This window comes from Podarcis pityusensis, assembly GCF_964106645.2.
Source record: "Podarcis pityusensis genome assembly, chromosome: 14".
Lineage (NCBI taxonomy): Eukaryota > Metazoa > Chordata > Lepidosauria > Squamata > Lacertidae > Podarcis > Podarcis pityusensis.
The window spans coordinates 34,067,139-34,093,338 of record NC_138039.1 but is presented as its reverse complement, the minus strand read 5'-3'; the positions used below and the strand labels follow the sequence as shown (position 1 = coordinate 34,093,338).

The 26,200-nt window shown below is 45.1% G+C and overlaps 1 protein-coding gene across 5 annotated transcripts in view; it reads right to left on the bottom strand.

Moving 5' to 3' along the window:
- The window catches only part of AKAP13 (A-kinase anchoring protein 13), a 245,430-nt gene that overhangs the window by 34,674 nt on the left and 184,556 nt on the right, over positions 1–26,200 (bottom strand). For 2 of the 5 annotated variants that reach the window (XM_080980205.1, XM_080980206.1), the window contains exons 14-19: positions 24,085–24,147; positions 22,783–22,975; positions 21,008–21,116; positions 13,575–13,700; positions 12,026–12,068; positions 8,727–8,859 (exon numbers count right to left, since the gene is read on the bottom strand). In XM_080980205.1, coding sequence (XP_080836331.1) covers positions 8,727–8,859; positions 12,026–12,068; positions 13,575–13,700; positions 21,008–21,116; positions 22,783–22,975; positions 24,085–24,147 — 667 coding nt within the window. The remainder of the gene's footprint in view (positions 1–8,726; positions 8,860–12,025; positions 12,069–13,574; positions 13,701–21,007; positions 21,117–22,782; positions 22,976–24,084; positions 24,148–26,200) is intronic. The other 3 variants (XM_080980207.1, XM_080980208.1, XM_080980209.1) reach the window with 2 other exon arrangements.

Below are 26,200 nucleotides of genomic sequence, written 5' to 3'. Positions count from 1 at the left end.
ACAACATTGCCATTCTCAGGATTCAAATGAGATCCTTCGGTCTGCAAAAACAAGTTGGAGCAAAAGAAAAACATACTTTCACCCCACAAGGAATAAATTTTGCTCTTTTTTGCATCTGCCTTTCGCACACCTTGTGTCCCTCCCCCCCCCCCCCGGGCAACATGATCTGCACACAGTGTTTGAGGAACTTTAATCTCACTCTCAGGAAGCCCTTCTGCCAATTTAACCCTTTTTTTTTGTTTGTTACACAGGAAAATCTTGAATAAAAGCTAATTTTACAAACAGCCCTTCTGCCTCACTGTGTTGAACATGAATCTGTGCTGAACCACGTGGGGTCTCAAAGGATGGAACTCTCTCTCTCATACATGTGTAACCCCAAAAGCCTACACAGAAAAGGCTAGGCTTAAATCCTTGTCTTTGTCATGCAAGTTTTGTATGTAAAGGAAATGCTTTTTATAAGGAGAGGGAGGCATTCGGTCACGCAGGCCAACACCTGACTGAAATGGTACAACCCAGATGGAGGTTTATTGCATCAGTGAGAACTAGACCCAAGAATGCTGGAAGAAAGTTGCTTGGTGCTGTGGCTAACATCGTGAAATTTACAATTTTACCTTAGTCATGAACTTACTAAGTGGCCTGACGACACACACTTCTCTTATGTTCAACGCTTCCTGAACAGAGCAAGCTTGGGTCAGATTAAGCAAAGCCATTGGGAAGGCAATATCTTTCTGAACGCCAGTTGCTGAGAATCTGAAGCAGAGACTGATGCTGTAGTAGTCAGGTTCTGATTGTGAGCTTCCTACAGGTATCTGGTTGTCCACTGTGAGGACAGGATGCAGGCTAGATGGATGGACCACTGGCCTGATCCAACAGGGCTCTTCTTCTGCATTATAGGAGGTTATTTGGAAAATCCAGGAGGGCCATGATATAGCTCCTAGAGCGTTGGCTACAACCAGTTTTGAAAGAACATACCAGAACGGTTCTTAAATACTGTCACTGGTTAGCTGCCTGTTTGCTGGTTTAGGACCCAGGTTACCTAAGGACTGTCATCTATGCCTAAATGAACCTGCCCAAGTATTGAGATTATCTTCGGAGGCCTCTGTCTGTCTGAGATGACATGAGTTGAGACTGAAGAAAGGGCCTTTTCGGTGGTGGCACTACAGTCATGAACTCTCCCCACAGAGAGACATGCCTGGTAATGAATCCTTGGCAAGAAGGGGCCTTTTTATTTACCAGGGTTTTTCAATGATCCACAGCTTTTATGTGTTAATGGCTGCTGATCCCTACTGTGTCCTCAAAACAAGCCTGAGAGGTAGTTTGTGTTGGTCACAGGGAATTTCAGCTGAGGGTCTTCCAGTCAGTTTCACGGCTTAGTAGCAGTCTGGACCCAGAACTGCCTCACTCCCAAGTTCTGTGCCACACTGGCTCCATATATTGTAACTGCGAAGAACTATTCTATTCTATACTTGTAAGACGCCTAATTGAAATGACGGGTGCGATGTCGAATTTTTACAAAAAGCAAACAAACAGGAGAGGGTAAATAACACCAACTTATTGAAGGCAGCTGTTGCAAGGATTACTCAGTTAATATGTTTTGAGATGCTTTGAAGGCTCTGAAAAGACTGTGTAAACACTAAGTAGCATTATTGCTTAATCCCATCTTCTCCTTTTGACATCAAAGAGCACGGATAACTCAAAGAGGCTAACAAGACGCCTACATGCGCAGCATGAATTCTAAGTTTTCTTCTCAACACCTATGGCTCAAAGGAGGCTTCTGTGTGAGTCAACAATCTCTCACTTCCAGGACTTTAAGCATCCATTTGTCCATTAAAAAGGTATCTTTTACCTGAGCGCTTTGCTTCTCAGCCAGCAGGACCAAAGCAAGCACCAAGATTCTAAATTCCCCAACAAACATAGCCCTTGTTTTTAAGGGATTGTATGGCTTTTGTTTGGTTTAGGACCAGCCTCACTCCAATAATGAGAGAGAAAAGGGGGGCGGAAGGAGGAGAGAAAAGAAAGACAGGCAGGCAGGCAGACACTGGCTTCAGTTAGAAAACAGGAAATGGTGTATAACAGCTTCAGCAATGGAAAAGGCCTTTTCAAAACACCCATCAAAAAATGTTTTGTTTGTTTTTTAAAGAAACCCACGACCCATCATTGAAAGCAGATAAAATGGAATCTTCTTCCAAATCCAATAGAGATGGCAGGAGAGTTCAGGCCGCACCAGAATGTAAAAACTGTTTTTGGAGGATTTGTTCCACTGGACAGCCAAACCTGGACTTTAAAGACATCAGCCTCCAAATAAGGCATAACCAACTAATGCTTTCTGTGTTTAACACTAACACACACACACACACACACACACACACACACACAAGCCTCAGCGTCCAAGGGCCGTAGCTCAGTGGCAGAACATTTGCTCTGCATGCAGAAGGTCCCAGATTCAGTCCCTAGCATCTCCCTCCAGGTATGGCTGAGAGTATCCCCTGTCTGAAACCCAGGAGAGCCTTTGAGATAGATTGAGGTATTGAAGTAGATGGCCCAATGGTCAGTTTCAGTAGAAGGCCGCTTCCTTTGCTCATCTGGCGAGACGCAGACTCTTACCTCCAAGTGCCACCGTCCTATCAGCCTCACCGTGATCTGGGGTACGTCGGATAATCTGTTCCATTTTAGGGACATGTTTCCCAGAGATATTAGTGCAGGAAGAGCAACGCTGGACACCTATCCATCCATAAGGCTAGTGCGGGGTGTGCGGGGAGAAAACCCTCCTTGCTTGCTGCTAAGGCTGCTGTCATGTAAGGGAGTTTGGGGGAAAGGAAGTCAGAAACAAGTTGAGCAAGAGAAGGAGGGAGGGGAGAAGGAAGGGCTGTTTCTTGCGAGTTTCCTTGAAGAGGATCTTAACCCTTCAGATGCTAGAGAGGTGACAGCTGTTATCTCTCAGAGATTTTAAAGAAATTTAGAAAAAGTAGTGGGTGAGTTCAGGGGAAGCGCTCTCTCTCCGACACACACACAGAGAGAGAGAGAGAGAACAACAAGCGTTTATCTCACACCCTTGCTAATAATCATTTCCGATTGCTGGTGGCAAACCAGCAGACTGTAATGATTTGCATTGCTCACTGTGGCTTCCCTGCAATTTTCAGGTACAGAGTCAGTTCCAAAAGAAACAGCTGCATCTTTAAGAAAGATGGTAACGGCAACCTGCAATATTAAAAGCAGGCACTGAAAAGAGACTTCCTGTTTCACTTCCTCTTTTGAGATTTTTTTTTTCTTGAAACAGAAAGAAAAGAGGGGAAAGGACACCCGTACACATTTAAAAGCACAAGAGAAAGCCAATGCCTCCAGCAATTCAAGACGAAGGAAGCTCTACCTATGTGTGATGGTTAAAACTGTCAGAACACAACCAGGAGTTCTTTAACTGATGGTGGACTTCATGTTAGAGGGAGCTCATGATGACCACCTCAAGTGGCAGGCGTTCATCAAGCTCCCTGCTCCTGACATCATGGGAGTGTGCATGAGAAGTTAGAACAGGGATAGCATATGCGGCTGACACAGGCGGCCATGTTGAGACACACACTGTCATGGACTGGCACGGTGCAGAGAAGTGGTGGGAGGCACTGGCTGGGGAACCTCCAAGGGCATCGCCAGGGGAAGAAGGCTCAGAGCCAAGGGTGGTGGAGCGACAATGAGTAGTCAGAGGGAGAAGAAAGAGCAGACTGAGAGGAGAAGGTGTCGGAAGCTGAAGAGGCAACTGTGTTTGGTGAGCAGGAAGAGGCTGTGGCAGAGGGTATGGGGTCAGGAGACAGGCTACGGAAGAAACCCCCTCTTGCTGCAACCAGCTCCCCTACCCCTGGTCTCCTAGAACATGCAAAGAGGGCAGAACAGAGAGGGGTTGTGCACAGGCACTGTTTGCAACTGCTTGGGAAAGACCCTGGAGAGGAGGAGCTTTAGGACGTGGTGAGAAGGCAGGGACCTTCAGTCCTTGCAACTGCCTTATTGGAGCAAGACCTACTGGGATGAGCTGCTGGGATCACTAGACCTGTGCTGTTTTGGTTTCTTGAACAAAGAGTTAACTTCAGTGGCCTCAGTGTTTGGCTTTGATTGCTGACCTACGCTTGACTCCAGTTACACACACACACACACACACACACACACTCCAGTAACACAGGGATGGAGAACCTGTGGCTCTTCAGATTTTGTGGGACTCCAGCTCCCATCAGGCCTAACCTACATAGCCAACAAGAAGACAATATGGAGCCCACCAACAACTGGAGTACCGCAGGCTCCATGCCCCTAAGTTACTGGAATTTTTGGGGTGGAGTGAGAAAAATCTCATCATAGCTACAGTTTTCAGCCCAGCCTTGGTTCCTTATAACATGTAGCTCTGCTTCAAGATGAGGAGCATTCTTCTGAGTGTGGCATAAGAGTGCTGGGACCAGGACCAAAAGATCAAGAATTCAAATCCTTCACTCAGACATGAAGGTCACTGGATGGCTTTGGGCCGGTCATTCTGTCTTGGTCTAAACTACATGACAGGGTTGTTGTGAGGAGAGGGAAACTGTTGAGGGTTTTTGGAGGAAAGGTCAGATATAAATGTAATAAATCTATAAATAATTTGTTTAAGCCAAGGGTGAGGATTCTCCAGGTGCTGTTTGACTCAAACTCCCATCAACACCAGCTAGAATAAAGGTAAAGGGACCCCGACCATTAGGTCCAGTCGTGACCAACTCTGGGGTTGCAGCGCTCATCTCGCTTTACTGGCCGAGGGAGCCAGCGTACAGCTTCCGGGTCATGTGGCCAGCATGACTAAGCCACTTCTGGTGAACCAGAGCAGCACACGGAAACGGCGTTTACCTTTCCGCCTGAGTGGTACCTATTTATCTACTGGCACTTTGATGTGCTTTCGAACTGCTAGGTTGGCAGGAGAAGGGACCGAGCAATGGGAGCTCACCCCGTCCCGGGGATTCGAACCGCCGACCTTCTGATTGGCAAGTCCTAGGCTCTGTGGTTTAACCCACAGCGTCCCCCGCGTCCCCCAGCTAGCATAGCCAATGGTAAAGGATGATGGGAGTTGTAGTCCGGCAACATCAGGGGGAGGATAGGTCTTCCCACCCCCAGTTTCAAGCAATGAAAATTTTACTTTAAATTGCTCTTTTTTTATCCACAGGAGGATGAAAAATAATAACAATCACTTGCTTTGTGTATAGTACAGTAACAATTTCTGACTATAATCCGGAGAAAGCCTGGCTGTGAAATCGATTGAACTGATAAAGCAACTGGGACCTAAGCTGTTATATGCACGTGCAATATCACTTGCTGTACCCTGAACATTTTATTTTTAAGAATGTCTAACAGGCTTCATGGAACATTGTGCAAAGCGAATTAAGTGGTTTATTGAATGTTCTCTCATAAAGGCATAACCTGCATAAGGCAATGGAAACTGAGACCTCCACAGCAAATAGCTAAAGCAGGAGCAGTAAACTGCACAGGGCCCAAAGGGCCACATCACATTGTGGTCAACCCTCCACCACGCACTTGTCAATCACCTGATACCACCGGAGATCAGGTGGATCCGACTCCAGCCAAAAGCTGTGCAGCTTGCATTCAACATCAAAGGTAAACAGCGCTGAATGCAAAGTGTGCTTGCAAAGGGAAAACTGGGAGCAGACTCTAAGGTCGTTCCTTTACAGCCACACCTTTTGCCTGTCCCACATCTGACATCACATGTGATGTCAGTTGAGTGACAGAAGGGCATGGTCCGTGAAAAGCAGCCTCACACACACACACACTTTGAAATAAGGAGTGTGGTTTTCCCCTCTCACCATCTTCAGACAAACTCTCACGAAGTCTGTACACACAAGAGACACAACCACCCGCAAAAGGAAGCCAGTGTCCCTTGCACAACTTTGTCTAACAGTGTTGTAATCTTTAGGAAAGATCATCACCCGCACACTAAGGCAGTTTTTTAAAATCAAGTTGTATATAGCAACCAAAGTGCTATTGATACACAGCAACTCCACTTCATATCAAATAGTTGTTCTGCTGAATAATGCAAGCCTTTGGGTTCTTTCCTTATTAACTTTTAAATTCCTTTTCAGATTACTGAATTGTATGAAAAAATGTGGGACAATGCAGTGATATTTAAGATACCAAATCCCTTAAAAAAAAAAAGTCGTAAGGAAGAAATTCTGGGTGTAGTCAACTGAGTTTTACTCAGAGTAGACCCACTGAAAATAATGAACATGATTAAGGGCTTATCCATACTTACCAGCTCCGCTCTTTCCAGGCAGAACTTAAAAGCTCTCTGTGTGTTTTCCCTGGAGCTTTCCCCGCAAAAACCTGATCTTTAGTGCTCAACTGGAGCAAACCTCAATTCGGGCTTTCTGTGGATTGCTGTTTGCTCCAATTTAGCTTTAAAGAATGGTTTCTATCTAATCTATCTATCTATCTATCTATCTATCTATCACAGGGGAAGTTCTGGAGCAAAAGAAAGAACACTCAGATATGGAACTTTAAAGCACAGACCATGCCTGAAAAGAGCAGAGGAAAATATGGATAAGCTCTAAGTCAGGTCCATTAATTTCAAAGGGTTCACTGCAGTAAAACCTAATTGACTACCACCCCCTTTTTATATCGAAACAAGTCTTTGTTGCTTTTGCAATTTGACGATGGCTAGCTCTAATACTGAAATAAATGCTATAGCTAAGGCTTTGTTTAATTTAAGAAGAAAAACAACCCCGACAAACTTCTGCTTTTAAAGCTCCTGACTTTTACATCATCCTTCCAAGGCATCATCCGTACTCATCATACAGTCGTCTGCTTCCAGTGTCCTAGCTGTGGACTATCGCTAATGCGATCACGTAGCTCTGCCAAAGGAGAAGTTATTGGCACACCGCATGGGAAAGACTAAGTTAAGCTCAGTTTTCCAAACCTCTCTTGACAAACGTCCTTCCCACCAGCATTTCTTAGAAGAGCAGAAGGGTTGCAGGAGACAGGTGATCTCGCTTGACTCTCAGAGCATGACTATGAGAAATACAGACTTTCTGAGTAGGTTTGAATGTAGGAATATAGGAGGACAATTCCACAGAAGCACAGCTGGTTACCTATTGATTACTAATGTGATTACGATTGTAGCTGAACACGGCTGTGCAGACAGTGTTAAGAACATATGAAGAGCCCTTAGCCAGCATCCTGTTCTCAAAGCAGCCACCCAAATGTGTGCGGGAAACCCACAAAGCAGCAACTAAGTGCAACAGCACCCCCCCTTCCTGTGGTTTCCAGAAACTAGCATTCAGAAGCATATTCATTCTAAAGCACCAGATTACTGGTGCTATTGGGTATACAGAATACACAGGATTACCCATACCTCCTTGATGACCCTGTGCATGCTGGGCACACTTCCAGGCAATACATAATCAACAGTGGAGACTGGTGCTCTGCCCCACTAACCTCAGCCTGCCCTCACCCAGCCTCAACCCAGCTGCTTGCTTGCTTACAGCCAGTCCTGGAGGGGTGGCCCTACCTGCCAGTGTCCTCTTCCTTAGTCTCTGTCGCCCTTGCAAAATGCCAGGAGTATGAAGACAGAACTAGAATGAGTTGGCTCTGCCTGTTATTGGCTGCAGCACCTTTGATCTCTCTGCCACCAATCCTACCAGTACCAATGGGCGACAGCCGCCACGAATAGTCAGCTTTTATCTGAATGGAGATGCCTTACTTGTGCACGGAGTTTCCAGCAGACTTCTCTGTGAAAGACTAGTTGAATATGGGCAAAGTTCCCCCACAAATAGGGAAACATTCAAACCATGCAATCCCACCACCATCACCCGTACTATGACATGATACAATCCAGGAATCACTTTCCCATCTCTCCAGCTGTTTACTTGAAATTGATTTTTGATTATCTCTGCCTTCAGCTAATCGTATTTTGTTGATAATTTTCTCTATTAGGACCAATTCTCTACCAAGCCGGTTTGATGGCCCTTCCAAGCCTTTTAAAACTGGGCTATAACATGTCTAACTGCTAAGAATAAATAATATCTTCATTCTGACAAGTTTTCAACTGCTAATAGTAAATAACTAATAGTAAAATATCTTCATTCTGACCATGAAGTACATTCAATAAAGATATCTCAGGGGTCTGAATGACATGTTGAAAAGCAGTATTACGTATTTCTAGAAAAAAACATCTCCCCAAAACCTGACACCTTAATGCAATAGCACCACAAAACGTGGTATGACTTTACCCTGAGTCTCACATCTTCACGAACAGAGCAGGTGACAGGAAGGGTTAATACATGCAAGATAAAACAGGTTCAATATACCCGTGTCACAATATTTTCAGAGAGAGTTCCTTTGTAGACATCTAGCTCCTTCCTAAAACCAGACAGCCAGGATGAAGAGGCAGGAGCCGCAGCCATCAGAAATGGCCACGTTTCCCCCTGCAGCTTTCCGTTAACAAAGAGTCATTTGCTAAACCTGCTGTTGAGAGTAAAGCCATTCTGGCTCTCTGTGCTGAGAGATCCTTCCTTACTCTGGAACTGAGAGCACCCACCCACCCGTTCAAGTGTTTTGTACCCTCCACCAGAGGGGGAAGCAATTATGTAGGAAAAGAACCTCAGATTATGAGAATCTAATATTTAACACAAGATCAACCTCCACGCTCTTCCTGCCATGCTCAGTGCGCCGAACCGCCAAGGCCGAGTGAGCCACAAACATCTGGAGCTACTTACTTTGCTCTTCTTACTGCTGACCATTTTATTCTTGAGGTAGCTGAACGTGCGGCTGACTTTTGTTCCACTTTTGCTGTCCAAGTCCTTTCTGGATGGGCTGGGAGGCAGGAAATTGCCGCTCTCCTCGCAGATGCTGGAAGCCAAGAGACACAACATTGTCAGGGAGCGCACAGAACCCCCTTCTTTTTCCCACTTCAGACAGCAGAAACTGATTTTGTTTTGTTTTGTTTTATTGTTCTATGTTACCAAGAATTCCAGCCCATTTGTGTCTTTAGATCGTGCATCTTTTTATGACAACTGCAGCTGCCAACTCTCCTTTACTGACCCTGCTCCTGTGCGGAAGGAGACCACAGATACGAGGGGCTGCTGGTTTGGAGAGTGAGCACATTCAGGAATCTGCCAAAGGAAAAACCACCCTTTGGAGTAGATCCTTTGGAGGATTCCAGGCACTGCCCAGAAACCCTGCTCTGCTGGCAGCAGCAAAGGGGCAGCAGCAACAACCTGCTCCTCCTCCTCCTCAGTACAGTGGTACCTTGGTTCTCAAACGCCTTGGTACTCAAACAACTTGGAACCCAAACGCTGCAAACCCAGTAAGTGTTCCGGTTTGCGAACTTTTTTCGGAAGCCAAACATGCTCCGTTTTGAGTGCCACACTTCCATTTTGAGTGCCACACTGTTTTTGCTATTTATTTTGTGTTTTTGTTTTTGAGGCTTTTTGTTTTGTTTTTGTGACTGTGTGGAATCCTGTGTGGCTGCTGATTGATTGTGTGACTGCAATACATTGTTTATTGCTTTCATTTTATAGATCAATGGTCTCGTTAGACAGCAAAATTCTTGTCAAACTGTTTTAGGGGTTGTTTTTAAAAGTCTGAAATGGATTAATCCATTTTGCATTACTTTCTATGGGAAAGTGCGCCTTGGTTTTGGAACTGACTTCCGGAACAGATTAAGTTTGAGAACCAAGGTACCACTGTATTATTTTTAATGATACTTATGACCTGGTCCAGTTCAAGGTGCTACTGCTCATACATAAAGCCCCAAACAACTTGGGACCAATTCACCCGCAAGATTGCCTCACCCAATATATGCACACACAACTGCTTCGATCAATGGAACTAGCACCGTTTACAGGGGCCACTTAATACTTGTTCCACAACTGTAAGAAATTGAACTTTTAGTGAGGCAGCACCTACATTTTGGAACTCTCCCCGCCTACTGCCATCAGGCAGATGCCTTAACTGTGCTTTTTCAGTGCCTGCTCAAAACCTTTTTGTTTAGACCAGGCATAGGCAAACTCGGCCCTCCAGATGTTTGAGGACTACAACTCCCACTGGTCCTGTTAGCTAGGGATGATGGGAGTTGTAGTCCCAAAACATCTGGAGGGTCTAGTTTGCCTATGCCTGGTTTAGACCAGCCTATCCAGATGTGTAAAATGCCAAAGTTTACTTCAATCTTTTTTCTTTTTTCTTACTATCGATTTTACTTTTTGATTGTTTTAAAAAAAATACTTGCTTTATACTGTCTCTTATTGATAATGTTAACAATTTAATCTTTTTGTAAGCTGCTTAGAGGTTGTATTATAACATTATATGAATGTTGTAAGATAACTATACCAAGCATGCCATTAAGTATTTTATGTTGCATCTTTGCTGTTTTTCACTGCAAGCCACTCTGAATCCTGTTTTAAATTAAAGTGGTGCATAAATATTATGTCCAGGCAAATATTTTGACAGGCAGAAATTAAGCAGGTGAAGCTTTATCTATGGCTTCATCTCTGCTCAAGGAAAAGCTTCACATGTTGTTGTTGTTTTTTAAAAAAATTGCTCTCAGATTTTCTACAGTCAAGCAGTATATAAATTGCATGAGATAAAGTAAATACATTTTAAAACAATAAAAAGGTAAGGTCCATGGGGGGGGGGGGGGGGAATCTGGCAACTCTAATGAAAGCTGTGTTGCATATTGCAAATGGGCCCAGCGCCTTCTTATCTCAAACAAGGCCTGTTGTGCCTTCAACAGGTGAGGCTTTTTTACCCCCAAGCTTCTCTGGTTGCCATTTTCCCTTAAAGGCCAAAGGAGTCCTGCCAAGAACAGGCAACCAACCATCTTAAGTGCGAAGAATCATATGCATGCTCCAAATACCCACAGTGCCCTCTGCTGTCTGAAAGTGCAAGTACAGCTTGCTGGAAGATGAGGAGGAAATAGAAAGCAGTTTGTGCGGTTTCCGGTAGGCATTTAGGGTGTATGATTTTCTCGCCCCCTTAGATTTGAGTAACATGTTTCATTTAGCCAATCAGCACACACAAAAATCAAGAAACTGGGAAGGTGTCTTCCACTCTTCCCAATTTATCAGTAAAGGTAAAGGGATCCCTGACTATTAAGTCCAGTCGTGAACAACTCTGGAGTTGCAGCGCTCATCTCGCTTTACAGGCCGAGGGAGCCGGCGTTTGTCCGCTTCCGCAGACAGTTTTTCCGAGTCATGTGGCCAGCATGACTAAGCCGCTTCTGGCGAAGCCAGAGCAGCGCACGGAAACGCCGTTTACCTTCCCACCAGAGTGGTACCTATTTATCTACTTGCACTGGCATGCTTTCAAACTGCTAGGTTGGCAGGAGCTGGGACCGAACAACGGGAGCTCACCCCGTGGCAGGGCCTCGAACCGCCGACCTTCCGATTGGCAAGTCCAAGCGGCGCAGTGGTTTAAACCACAGCGCCTCCCGCATCCCAATTAATCAGTAGGCTAATCTAATTATTTAAAATTATTTTAATACAAGAACTTATAAAGATTGCAGTTAGCTAGGGCCAGTGTTATTTTTCTTTAAAAAATGTTTAGGGGTACTCTCCTTTTCCTACTCATATTGAAATACTGCCCCTCCGTGAGGCCAAACTTAGATTCAACAAAATGTTTAGGAGCATGCCTACCCCTGCATGCCCTCAGAAAAAAAGCACTGGCTAGGGCCATTTCTGACACACACACACCCCATCCCTAAAAAAGGAGTAACACCTCTTTTTAAAGCTGATATCTGCTTTTACAGGCATACATCATCTAAAATAAGTAACTGAAAGAAAAGAATGATTTATCCCCTTTAGAAGTATTGTCCATTCCTATCATATGCAAAGCCATGCAGTTTTAGTCACTTAACTAATGAATTGACTAAAACTCGCACAGTTAAATCAGCATGATTTCTCTTGATTGGGTGACAGCCCTGATTTTTCTATTTCAAGGAAATGGAGAGAGTTTTAAGAGTTTGCATAACAAAACAAAACCCTGCCTTCAATTTTAGGGGGGAGAACCAAAAGCTCACCTTTGAGTCAATGAACTGCCGGTACTGCTGAAAGATCTGTTACCTGAGGAAAGACAAGGAGAAAAGGTTTTTAATTAACAATAATTGCACCTGGGATTAACCTTGATGGCTATGACACATTCTAACGCAAAATCCCGGTGGAAAATTGGTCCATTGGGTCCACTAAAGGTTTATTAACCATGGTTATAAAAGTAGTAACTCTGAATGGGTTTTTCCCATTCTTTCTTTACAAAGTCCTGAATAATGAAGACAAGAGGGGCTTGCTTGTTCACTTGTTTCCAGATGTTAACACAACTGTCTCCAGAGATACCCTCCGGAGCATCCCAGAACTGGTTACTAGTGGCATCTCAGGACCTATGATTTACAAAATAACCAACACAAAAGTTGCACAGAATCCCAAGCAGATTCCTGCATAGCTGGAGAAAAGCGACTCAAACATGACTGTGCAAGCATCACAGGCTCTTATTGGATAGCAGATATGACATCACTGGTGATAACTGGGAAGTAGCCTGCAACCCAAAACTGACAGCTCTCAAGAAAAAGTACAGAGAAGCCCCTTGTTTAGTTTCACCTCCAGGCAGCAAACTGGGTGGATATCAGGCTGTGACCTTTGCAAGACTATCTTGCAAAAGCGGAGACGCAAGCAGAGCGTGCTTTGAGCTAATTGTCAAGATGACTTCATGGCAAGAAGCTCACTATTTGAAATTCCTGTAGTCTTTAGAGGCTCCACCCCCCACTAACAGTTTAAAACTGCACAGAGCTCCAGACTGTGGTTGACCAAGTGCTAAAGGCAAGTGATTATAAACACTGCTTTGAGTTCTACCCGCCTCTCTCTGCAAATTAAGAAAGTGATCATCACCTGTTCTGATTATCTGGACTGCATCTATGGAGGCCCATGCCAGTTAAAGTCTCAACTTCTCAAAACATAATGGTGTTGGAATAACTTTAACTAGGAGAACTGCCCAAGACCTCCATTTCCTATCCGTAACCTGGGCAAACCAGGGATCTCTATATCACGTGCACCAGAAGCATTATCAAGAAATTTCTCAAGTAAATAATTCAAATGAATTCCTCACCCCTGCTATATATCAAATGTACAATTCTCAAGCAAACACACACGGTTTAAAAACATACACATATCCGTGACTCTTACTGTGAAGCTTTCGACATGCAAGAGTGTGACATGGCAAAACTACAATGGTGGTGTTGAACCATTGCCCAAAGCAAACACCTTCCCCTTCCTCGCCAAGGAATGACCCACAGTGAAACAGCAAAACAGATTTTCAAAAAGCTTGAGCGCCGTGGCATCTACAGGAGACAGCACAAAAGCACTCTTGGGAGTACCAACGTTTGTAAGCAGTTGCGAAGGGAAGGCATCCATTTTATGATGCAGCATGTGAAGTTCAGAAGCACAAAGAAAGGGATGAGGCAACTTTAGCAAGCAGCACTTGCATTAAAGAAAAGCCAGAAAAGCCAGGTAAAATGTAAGCACTTCCCTGCCTAGCGCCACCCCAAAGCCAGCTTCATTCTGCCCAGGCAGATTACTTACTATCCAATTCCTCATCCTCATCACTGGAAGAAGAGCCAATAGAAAAGACAGTTTTAGACTTAGGAATGAGTGGAGAGATGCTGAAGGAGAAGGAAATTCGTCTGGATGGCCGAGTCCGTCCCTGGGCTGAGAAGTGGGTTAACAGCAGACGTTAAAGCATGCATTTCAACAACAACAAACAATAGTAGATAAAGGAGAGGGGGAATGGCAACAGGAGCAGCCAAGAGCAAGCCAAAGAGGGAAAGCAAAACCAATGCAGAGCAGAAGGCTTTCTTTTTTAAGGAGAGAGAGAGAAGAAAAAAATAACACAGGTTGCATTCAATCTGTAAACTATAGGCTTGAGGCTTTTTATTTACTGGCAACCTTTCCCACAGCAATTCTTCAAAGGCAGAGGTTCAAGAGCAATGCTATAAGATGCAGGCATCTCTCTTTAGTGACCCCTGGATGGCTAGCCCTCATTCGCGCAAGGATCTGATTGAGCATGGTGCAACACGGCTATTCAGATCCGCAGACACCTTCTTCTTCAGCTGTGAGCACAAATCCTCTCCAGCATAATAGCTTGGGGAAAATAGGGACCCACCCCATGACATTAAGACCCCTTCAAGCAACTTGGCTGAGGAAGGTATAGCAGGTTTAAGACATGGCTTATAGCATACCATACCATGGTGAGCCAACGCAGCTGATGTTTACAATCTACAGAGACTGCAAGTCATCCCTCTGCGATCTACATCAGGACTTGGTGCTATATTCCTTAAATCAGTTATATCCCAAACCTCTAAGCACTTAGGGTACATTTTTGGATGAATTAAAATTGAAGGTGCAGCCACATTTCGCCCATTAAGTTTGCTTTTGGAGTGTGGATGAGAAAGAACCAGACAAGCACCCACCTGCCCACCCCCATTCCCGCATGAATCATTAGTCTGGATATACCTCCTGGTTGGAAGGAGGCATGCTCAGAGCAGTGACTCTTGCAGGGATGCAGCAGGGAAGCTCCTCCAAGGCTAGGTAGTTTCAGAGACTTCTCTACATCAAGACTGATTGGATGATCCCAAACATATCTGGTGTAGAGAGAGGGCCAAAGTTACCCTTGGTCCAGTTCACAGGAAGGAGAGCAGAGCAGAGCAGTAATGTGAGCAGAGTCACAACGGGCAACCCCCTTTGCATGTTGGTGGGGACTTTGGGGTCACAAAAGAAACTATTAAGTTTGTTGATGGAAGGACCATAGCTAAGGAGTACAGTATGGCCTCTGTATGCAGAAGGGCCTTCAATAAATTAAAATGAGCATTGTTCTATGTGGAACAATGTTTTTAGATGGAAGAGGGTTGAATCACTGAGCCCTTCACCTGCAAGCTAAAGTATGACTTGCTAAGATGCAGAGGGAAAGGACTACAGTCCAGCTACAGAGCATTTGCTCTGCACACAGAAGTTCACAGACTCGATCTCAGTCAGCTCCAACCAAAAGGCTCAGGCTCAGGTTATGGGATAGATGTTCCTCTGTCAGAAATGTCAGAATTGTTGCGAGTCACTGTATACTGAGCTAGATGAATATACAGGCTGCCCTGGGAAAGGTTTCCAAGTTGTTGTCTCTCACAGCACATTAATGGGCCCACCCCACAGAGTTTGTAAATTACTGATTTCAAATAAGACAAACAACTAAACAGAATTTAGAGGGTACAATACAAGGCAGCATCACCATAAGTAGCAGCAGAAAGCCACCACACTGAGCAGAACTATCTCCTAAAAGGAACAGCTCTCTACTACAGAAGGCTCCAAGTGCAACCTTACCTTGCAGAAACCTTTTTACAAGATCCATGTAATTCTTTAGGGTTCCTCCTGCCCATTAACCCCACAAAGCAATAAGGGTAAAGATAAGGGTAGTTAACTCTCACTGCAATCAAAAAAAATATTTTGGAGAGTCCTGGCTCTACAATACTAAAGATATTCTGCATGGAAACACATCCAATTTTTTTTCAGGAAAGCTTCCACATAATGAACAAAATCCAGCCCAAATTGATCATACCCATAATCCCAATCAATTCATCTATGGAGATTTTAAAGACATGCTTGACTTTTCCACTGAAGTTAATGGGGGTTACTTTGCATGTAACCCTAAACCTTGGTTTAGCATTAGATGCACAAGCCAGAATGAGCCTGAGAAAAGCCTCTGTACGCATGTCCACCTTCCCTCTCCCATACAGCCAGGAAGAAGGACTTTGCTAAAGTTTAGTTTATGGTTTCAAAGACTCCAGGGTTGATATGTTGGATCATGCTTTGAAATAAACTCTGATTAGTTTCTTTTTTTAAAAAAAAACAACAAATCCAACTCACATGAGCTGGCTTATTCAACTAATCAGAGTCTGTTTCAAACCACAATCGCTGGTTTGTATGTAACAAACCTGGATTCACTGGAACTAACTGCTAGCAAAGTCCTTCTCCCAGGATCACAGGAGAAGGGGATGGAAGGGAGAGCACTCAAACCCAAGACTTCACTTAGCAACTTGTTCGCATTCATTCGTGTAGGTTCAAACCATGGTTTGGCGTTACATGCAAATTCAGCCCAACGACACCTGAAAGACGCTTCATTTTGGCTGGACTGCACCCGATGTGTAAGTATAGCACACAGCTTTGAAGACTCTTGATGCTCTTTAGTAAAAGCCAGGCCCCATCTCAGCAGTTAAAAGCCTCTGAACAAGCTCAAGGTTTTGGAAGCGGTACATTAGTTTAAACTTTAAATGAATTAGCAAGCACAGGAAAAAGAACAAAGTCGAGCTATTATGCGATGGCTTAAATCCTCAGTACTGGTCCTACCCCTATAGAACCACTCGGGGGCGGAGGGCTTTAACAACTTTTCTTCCCTTAGCTGACCCGTACAGTTGTTCACAAATGGCACTATTACTTCAAAAGGTAAATACACACCCTACTGTATTAAGCTATCAAAAGGGTTCAGTAGCCTTCTTCAGAGTATTCTGGCTATTCTTGGAATTCCCCTGAGAAATGCCACCTTTTCTATTGGGCCCCTCTTGTGGCTTTCTCAGATATTTCCCTGCAGGAGGAACCTCCAAATTCACTACAAAATCTCAATTCACTACAAAATCTCAATCCAAGCAAAACGTCTTTGGGAATTGTAGCTTACAGCAGGAAAGGCAAGCAAGACTCAAAACTGAAACAGGTTTGTTTCAATGAACTCCCCACCATCACCAGCATGCCCTTGGTCCTTCCTTCACTGGGGGGGGTTTCATTCTTTAAAAGCTTCCGGCTGCCTTTAACTACCCCCCACCCCCAGCATTTTCCCCGCTGATTTTTTATATTTTTTATCCCTGAGTTAGGAGCAGCCTTTGGGACATTCTGGCAGAAGAGCTCTTCTAAAACCTCCACTTCTACAAAATGCTGACGATGAAGAACGGCCAAGCATCTGCTTGCCAGCAGCCTTTGGGGGGGCGGGAGGGAAGTGCAACAGCTCAAGGCTCCTACGGGGCTGAGGTTTCCCTCTGGAATGCATCAAGCCAACAGATCCCACATTCTGTGAGAGAGACAAAGAGAGAGACTTAAGCCTGCTTCACTTTCTCTCAACTTGTACCGAGGGAATGCAGGAACCCTCGGGTGAAAACGCCTCGTTAGTGCTAATTGAGATCTGAATTCAACCAAGGCCGGAACCAGACCTTTGGGCAGGCATTTGGCTGTCACTCAAGAGTGGTAGCTCCACTCCTCCTCCTCCATCCCTACCCCAAAAATTGCTGGGACTATAGAGCATCCACTGCGCTGCATGTTTCTCTGCTGCAATTCACTGGCTCACTGCATGGGAAGACATGCCGTGCAGTGATGGCGTTTTTGGGGAGTGGGTAGGATGAGGAGAGCACAGCACAGTGGCAGAGCATGTCCTCTGCAGGCAAAAGGCCCCTGCTTCAATCCCTGGCATCTCCAGCTGTGTCTGGGAATGGCCCCTACATGAAATCCTAGATTATCACTGTCAGTCACTGCAAACCAGAGATAGGAAGAAGGCAGGTCAGGATCTCCTGGCAGAGACCTGGGTGATCTGCAACAGAACACCAAGGATTTTCAAATCCCAATTGTTCGGGTGTGGGGAACCTTTGGTCCTACAACTCCCACCAGCCCTAGCAAACATGGCCAATGTCCAGACGCAATGGGAGTTGTAGCTCAGTAACATCTGGAAGGGCAAGGGTTTCCCGTGGCTGAATAATAGCAATAGCTCACCACCCTCCACTAATTAGGCTGCTGAAACAAAAACTGGTTTGGAGGCAACCCAAGAATGCATTTTTGCATTAAAGACAAAAAGAGCCACTTGGACCCGTTTCCGAAGAAAAAAAAAAACTGGGAGCCACAAAACTCGTCATTATAAAAATAACTTTTTTGTCACTGTTTAAAAATTATTTCTTTGTTTGACCCCTCAGAATTACTCCTCCTCATAGAAATAAACATTAAATTAACAAGTTACCTTTTTGTGTGTGTGTGTGTTCTTCACTCCCCTTCAAAACAGTGACCAGCGTACATGCCCCTTACAATGTAGCGGGCGGGCGGGCGGGCAGGTGACGTCGGGACGGTGCGTGACTAACGCACGCACCGCCCCCATGCGACGTCACAGCCAGTACAGCGCCCGCCACAGTGGGGAGTGTCGGGGTGCACAATGCGCCTCCTCCCCTCGCTAGTATCCGCCCCGGAGCCGCGGCAAAGGTGTAAAAGAGCCACATGCGGCTCCAGAGCCGCGGGTTGCAGACCCCTGAGCTATGCGCTCAGTTGGGGGAAGGGACAAATTCCTGGGCTAAGTTGCACTTAGAGGTGCCCTCTTCCTTAATTCTATGCCTGCTCCTTTTTCTAAGTCACTATTTGGACTTGGATCCAGGCTGATGGTTCGATGAAAAAGCAAAGCAGATCGCTCAAGCCTGCAGTCTGCCCATTCCTGCTGCAGACAAAATACTAAGCTAGATGAGCTCAGCTTTCTAGATTCCTACTGGATTTCCTTAAGGCAGAGGAACAGGGAGGCAGTTTCAACAGCAGTTACACTTGTGTACAACCATCTACTTCCCGTCAGAGATGCGATGCTTGGTTGCTCTTAAGAGCCCACTGTGCATCCTCCAGATGGTCAACTGCAATGCTGACCCCCACATTTTTATGAGAGTTCTTTCCCCATACCTGCCAAGTCCCAGTTGGTAGCATATGCAAAAGGAAATTCTGCAGGGAGGGAGGGAGGAATGTGCACAACGAGCCACAGTTTGCCTCAGACTGATGCAATGCCACTCCTTCCAAGTTGGATGGAAAGTTTTCCTCTAATGGAACAGGCAGGGGGAATCATTCATTTGTCAGGCAAGCCTGTTTTCTGAGAAGAAATTTCTCCCCTCTTTTTATTTTTTGCTTTTAGTGTTTGGTTAGCAACTGAGAAAGAAAAAGATACCAAATGGTTATTTCCTGTTTCTTTTTCTTTATTTTTTAAATGACAGGCTTTGGGAGGGGGAGGAAAATTGGTGCAATAAGGCAAAGCAGATGAAGCGGTTATTTTAATAGATGGACAGCTTAGTGCTTTGGTTACTATTGCTAAGGGACAACAACCTCTAGTCAACATCTTTATTAGTCACAAGTCTTGAGAATGGTTTTTCTAAAAAGGCTTTCCTCCTTGTGAAGCATCCTTAAGAAGCTCCCTAATCAAAAGGGTCTCTCTCCTATAAGAGCACCCTCTTTGCTAAAATGCTTCAGGAGGGTGACACTTCTGCTTAAAAATAAAGGGTCAAACAAAGGCTGTGCTAGCTGATATTGATGGGAGTGGCTGTCGTCTGGGAAAGACTTTTTTTTAAAGGCAATGGCAGAAGTCACCTATGAGTCAAAATCCAGATTTCTGAATGAAAATGAATACGGGGCAAATCCAATCAGATGCTCAGGGCTGGCCCAACACATTTTGCTGTCTGAGGCAAAGCAGCAAACTGTGCCCTCCTTGAATTCAAGGTACATAATTCCATTACTATTTAGGCACCTGAGACAGAAAATTTCACAAGTGCCTTTCCCTGGCAGTAAAAATAGAGCAGAAACATAGCCAATAACTAACCCTTGATCCATTTTTTAAGGGGTTTTTGCAAGCCAAAATCAGCTGCCTGAGGCAGCCGCCTCACTCAGCCTATTGTTAGGGCTGGCTGTGCAAATGCCGCAATCTCAAAACCAATACGGAATGGAACTCCTCCACCTAGCGCAAACACTATTATCAGCACACTGCAGAAAAGGTTCAGGCATGGGTATAAAGCATTATAGCAATGACTTCATTCTCACGTAAGAACAGCATTGCTGGATTAGGCCAAAGGCCCATCTATAGTCCAGGATCCTGTTTTCTTGCAGTAGCCACCCAGATGTTTGTGGGAAGTCTACAAGCAGGATGTGAGAGCAACAGCACTCTCCCTGCTTACAATTCCCAGAAACTGGTATTCAGAGGCAATTCTGGACTAGGTGGAGCAAAGGTGTGACTTAGCATATGGCTGTTCCCTATCACTTAAGGCACCTTTCCCCATGGGAGTTGTGCTGGTCCTTAAGAACACAAAAACGTCCTGCTGGATCAGAATGAAGGTCCCTTTAGTCCAGCATCTTGTTCTCACAGTGGCCAACCAAACGCTTTAAGGAAATCTGCAAGCAAGACATGAGTACCACAGTGCTCTTGCCACTCTATATTCCCAGTAATTCAGAGGCAGAACACAGTCACTGCACATGTGTCAAGGCTCATGAGATGCTCAGTGGATCTGTGCAAACCAGCACTTACTGACATAGCTCTGGCATCAACAAAACACCCTCAAGGCGCACAGTCATCTAACAGGTGTGTCATCGCATATCCGCTGGAGAATGGAGCAGATGTAGAGATTACTTGTTCTCCACGTCTCTCAAAACTCCAGAGATATGTAAAATCACCGAGTGGGTATTTTTCAAAAGGGAGAGAATGTTAGTCACAGGGAGCATATTTGTGCTTTTTGAGGACCACCGAAGAACCAGCTGCTTCCAACGTGAGCTAGCGCTGTTGGGAGTGGAAAGGTGCAGCAGTGCTGTGTTTCTGGAGGAATGAAGTCCATCCTTGTTCTCTGCAACCACCTCCACCCCAACTTTGTTTATCTGAAGATTGCCAGAAAAGATTGACAGCTCAGTGGGAGGCTGCATGCTTTGTATTCCTAGGTTCAATTCCAGGCAACTCCAGTTAAAAAGACTCTCTGGCAGCCAAGCTGGGGAAAGCCTCACCCTGTGTCTCCTTAGAGAATCACTGCTTATTGGAAGTGGGCAGTACTGGCCGTGATGGACCAAAGGCAGCTCAGTGTGTTTGTGTTCTGCTCCAGTTATTTATATCCAAGCTGCCATGGCACAGGAAAAGGGGAAGGTGCTATTAGTACACTCAAGGTGCAGTCACCACCAAACGCTGTATGCAGCAAGAAAGACAAAGAGCCACGTGTACTCACTGTCTGGTCCAGCTTGGCCAATGGTCATCAATGACATGGACTTAGTCAGTGGGGGAGAAACAGGAGTTGCAGTGAAGCTGAAGGCACGGGGCTGAGATCTTTGGCGTATCTGCAAAAAACAAGACAGCAAAGCTGAACTACAAAACCCCACTGCACAAAAGGGGGCAGGAAACCCGTTGCCAGGAGGTCCAATCCCTAGCATGATCCCATCTGAAGCCCTGGAGAGCTGCTTCTAGTCAGGGTTGACAATACTGAGCTAGACAGCTCACAGGAGCCCTGAGGAAATTCCCATCTGACTTCCAAAGCAGCAGACTCCAATCCCAAGCACGTGGTCTCTATTATTCATCTGAGTCGATTTCTCCTGTGCAAGCTGAGACCCACCAAGTAAAAGGTTGTTTAACTCTTTCCTCACCAGCATGAGCAAGCAACAACATCTTCAGCAGAGCAGCTGTGCATCTCATCTGACCAGTCTCCATTTGCTGACTGCTTTGTGCTGGCGAGTTAAGCAGCTGAGATCGATAATAAGCAGAGGGCTATGTCCAAGTCTCTGTTAATGCTCACAACCAGGGAAGAAGTAGTTAAAGAGCCCTTTGCCTGGGCATGGGTGAAACCAATTCAGCCCTCTGGAACTTGGGGACAGAAGAAACACTTGGCAAACCTAACATCCACCAACACCGTGGAACCAAAAAGGCACCCAAGCGGACTCCCCATTGTAGGACCACCTTACACACAGGTTCAGACACTAAGTATGCCACAAATGCTAAGCAGGCGCAACACAGAAAGGTGAATGCGGAGTAAATAGCTCAAAGTGGCACAAGCAAGCCCGTCAAGACTAGCCACATGCTGTACATGGGTCCCTCACCACCACCCCAGAAAATATCCCCAGGTGATCTGAAAGGAAGAAACTCCCAGGTTCAATTCACAGTATCTCCACATAGTAATGAGAAGCTCCTGCCTGAAATTCTGGAGAGCCAACTGCCAGCCAGTGTGGGCAATGCTGAGTGAGCTAAATGGACCGGCAGTCTGACTCTGTGCAAGGCAGCTTCTTCCTGTGCTCCTGTGAAATGGGTTTAAACGCGCAAAACTGCCCATTTTTCATCTCCATAGCAGCCTTCCCATACCTGGTAGCCCAAAACATGCGGAGCATACAGCTCCCACCATCCCTGGCTACTGGCCATACTGGCTGGGAGCTGTAGTTCATCTGGAGGGCAGCAGGTTGGGCAAGGCTGAAAGAAATATAATTTGCCCTCTTCTCTTAAGCTGTATAAAAGCAGGGTCACAGAGTGGGAGGCAGGCAGATCAAATGAGGAACAACCTGCTACAGATCTATTCAAGGAAACTGGAGTTCCCTTCTGGCAGGAAACGGCCCCCTTATGTCCTCACTACGACACGACAGTCATTCCGTTGACTCATGTCACTTCTGCCGATATCTGACTGGGTCACACTCAGACCATACATGGGAGCCGCTGAGAGTTGTTAGGAAACCCATATATTCCCCTCATAGAGGTACAATTCCCAGAGTTCCCTGTGATTAACAACTCCTGTAGCTCTGGGAGGGGAATAGGAGTCTCCTAACAACTCTCAGGGCCCTTAACAAACTACAGTTCCCAGAAGCCTTTGGGGGGGGAGCCTTTACTGTTTAAAGTGGTATCATAGTGCTTTACATATATATGGTGCAAATGTTGCCTGGATGGGCTACTCAGCTCACCGTAGATATCATACAGATGGAATTAAACTCTTAATGGGGGGGAGAGGGGGAGAAGAACCTTGTTTACCTGGCGGTTAAGACTTCTAATTGCCCCTTGCTCTAGTTCCAGCTCCTCTTCGGTGAGTGAGACTAGAGAACCACGCTCATCATTTGCCAGGGGGCTTTGCCGGAGATCTTTGGTGTTCAGAGTTGCCGTTTCGAGGCTGGAGGGTGGCTTCTTAGTACCGTCACCCTCCCCAGCAAGGCCTTCTAAGCTGTAACTAAAGAGAGAAAAAACAGATCTCAAGCTTCTGCAGATTCTCGGTGGATCAACATACAAGCTCACTGCATATCTGAGGGGAAGCTTCCAATCAAAAATAGGTTTTGAAATCAGGGGTCGCCAACTTTTTTGGAGCTAGTGGGCACATTTGGAATTTTGAGGAAGTGCTGTGGGCACCACTCATAAAATGGCTGCCATTGAGGCATGGCGTAACACCAAACAACTGCCACATCTAAGTGAGCAGAAGAAGATAAAAGCAGGACCACAAAATGGTTCAACCATACTCCCCCCACCCCCTAAACCAATATGGCGGGGATGGGGAGGCATATATATCAGTTCCCTGCAGACACCACTACATTGGCGACCCCTGCTTTAAATGATTCGGTTGCAAGCACACTCATATCTCATCTCATCTCCTTGGTTAGTTAACGGGATCTACTGTTAGCAGCGGAGACAACAACTGAATGGAATATACTGGAAAAGGGCTTCATTGGCTAGCTAAACCCTGAATAGGAGCACTTCACACTGCAACGACTTTCCCAAGGCGAAAGATGCTGAAAAGGATGACCAGTTCGAAAAGCTATTTTGCAATGGTATTTTGTTGGTTTTATGACTATGCTATATACCTGCTTGTCAAACTTTTTGAGAATTTTTTAGATGTGATTTCCTAGCAGCCACTGACAGCCTTATCCTCCTTGAATTTGTCTAGCCCTCTTTTTAAGCCATCCATGAGGGTAGCCATCACTACATCTTGTGGCAGTGAATTCCCTATTTTTAAATATGCACTGTGTGAAGAAGTTCTTCCTTTTGTCAGTCCTGAATATTCCAATGCTCGGATTCAATTGATGGCCCTGAGTTCCAGTACCAAACACACCAACACACCCCTTCTTCAAGTTAGCATGGAGGAGGGGCCGCCACAAATTCTGGCTTGCCAAACTTTGAGCACGTGCTCAAGGGCTTCAAAAGGAAGCAAACCAGATGGAGACTGAACAATACTCAAGTCAGCAGACACACAGTGACACCACAAGGCTACAAACACCACACCAAAAGCCGATAACTCGGGGTTTGCAAGCTCCCTTTACTGCTGCAGAACATTTATGTATACTCTACCTTCTGCCATTCAAATCAGCACCGATGGCGGTGCACTTGACATCAGAGGGACACCAGCTCAAACTGAGGACACCAAAAGGCAAAAGAGAGAGCAAGAAGGCAGCCATTACAGGGCAGTCAGAGAGGCAGGTGCTAACAAATCCTGCTATCCATTAAAAGGAAAACAGCTCTTTTAAACCAAAGCACCTGATGCTCATTTGTTAATGAGGGAGAGTAGTGGATTGGCAGGCATGCCTCAGCTTTGCAGTAGTGATGTCAGCAAGAGCTGCTTTTCCCGCTGTTAACTTTGCATAGACCAGTTTGTGAATGGCTGGACATGTGTTCAACACATACTCTGCCACAAAGAAGTCCCTTTCTTCTGATCTTAACATGTGAGAGGGTCTGTAGTGAAGGAGCTGGTCTCTCCTTAGAGAGTTAGAACTTGGGTGGGTTAAGTCCTGGCCAACTGTGACTCAGAGAAAGTTATGTCTATGTAATTAACTAAAACCTAGACTAGCTATTGGGTGAGCTGCTCTGATGTCACAGAAAACCCACGAACACTGCAGCTCCTAGGGAAGTTTCAGTCCACAGAATATTGACCAGGAGTGGGGGGTGTTAGTGAGAGAAAGAGAACAGCCAGTTTGGCTGGGACAGCCCCAATGGAAAGGATATGGCTGAGAGAAATAGGGGTAGGAGTGAGTTTAGGAGACAAGAGAGTTTAACAGATAAGGCACCCAGAAGACAGGGTAATTGGGAATCGTGGAACCTTGGGAAAGAATGAATGGAGGAGGTGGAGTTCTGAATGGATGGATAATTCATGAAGGTGATTAATGGAACATTCACATGAGAGGGAGGGTTGAGGAAGAACATCACCCAGGATTAGGGATAGCAGGAACTGTGTTTTATATGGCACTGAACAGAATAGAAAGGCAGAAAAAAAATCTATGAAAACTATGGAACTGTGGGCCAAAAAAGCCTATGTAGGGGACCAGGAAGAAGGGTGTGTGTGCCTGAATACTGAAACAGTTCAGTTACCATATGTTTGGGCTACAGACCTTTATTTAAAAGTATGCCTAAACTCCCAAATGTTTTAAAATCTCTAAGTGGTGTACACTGTGTGCAATATACAAATATCCATTACAACAAAAATACAGCCTAAAAATCAATGAAGCAGAATAAAAAAATAAAAGCATATAAAAGCATTCAAACAGATTCAGGCATCTAAAACAGGGTCCAATCTTATGGGTCAGGGAAAGTCTCATCAAAAGGTTAAGTTTTTACAAGGCACCTGAAGCAACTTTTGTATGCGTTATTAACGCAATCATGCACTAAATGCTTTGAGGCTGACATTTCCCCTTTTCTTTCTTTAATGGGTCTTACACAGTATACCATCGCTGGAGTCTTCCTCTTTCAGCATTTAAAGCTCAACAAAATGTTAAACAGTGGGCGTAATAATAATAATAATAATAATAATAATAATAATAGACGATCAATTTTCTAAGCCACCTTCTGCCAAATTTATAGAAACATGTTTTTGCAAAAATCACCACTCAAGCATGGGATGCCCTATTAATTCTGGCAGGATTAGGCTTGCTGAGGTTTTTTGGTATGGAAATCTACAAATCTGCCTCAAGCAGCGTGTTTAAATTTAAATTAGAGGGTGGAGGAAAAATTCGTTGAACACAGAACGTAACAAAAAACAGGGAGCAGGAACAGACTTATATGCCCCCAGCTTTCAAGGGAGTTAGACTGTTTTTGTTTTGTTCTTAAAGGAAAGGGATAAAGAAAAGAAAACCAGCCAGATCATGGGTACTGAATATTTTGTAAATCTGTTTCATTTCCTTCACATCTGCCTATTCTGAAAAATCTTGGGACAGTTTTGCAAACAATTAATTATATTTAACTGAACTGTTTATATTTTGAGTACTGCCATCTAGTCAAAAGGTTGTGCAGATAGTAGCTCAGTTTACATGGAATGGGCTTTATCCAATACTGGAGCTCTGCTCATGCAAGAAGCTTCTGTACATGCGATGGAGCTTCCTTCTCTCTCTCCTCCACTAAATTGCATCCAAATTAGTTCAGGAGAGTTGGGGGACCTTTTGGAGATGATATGGGGGCGTGGGCGGGGAGGAGACGG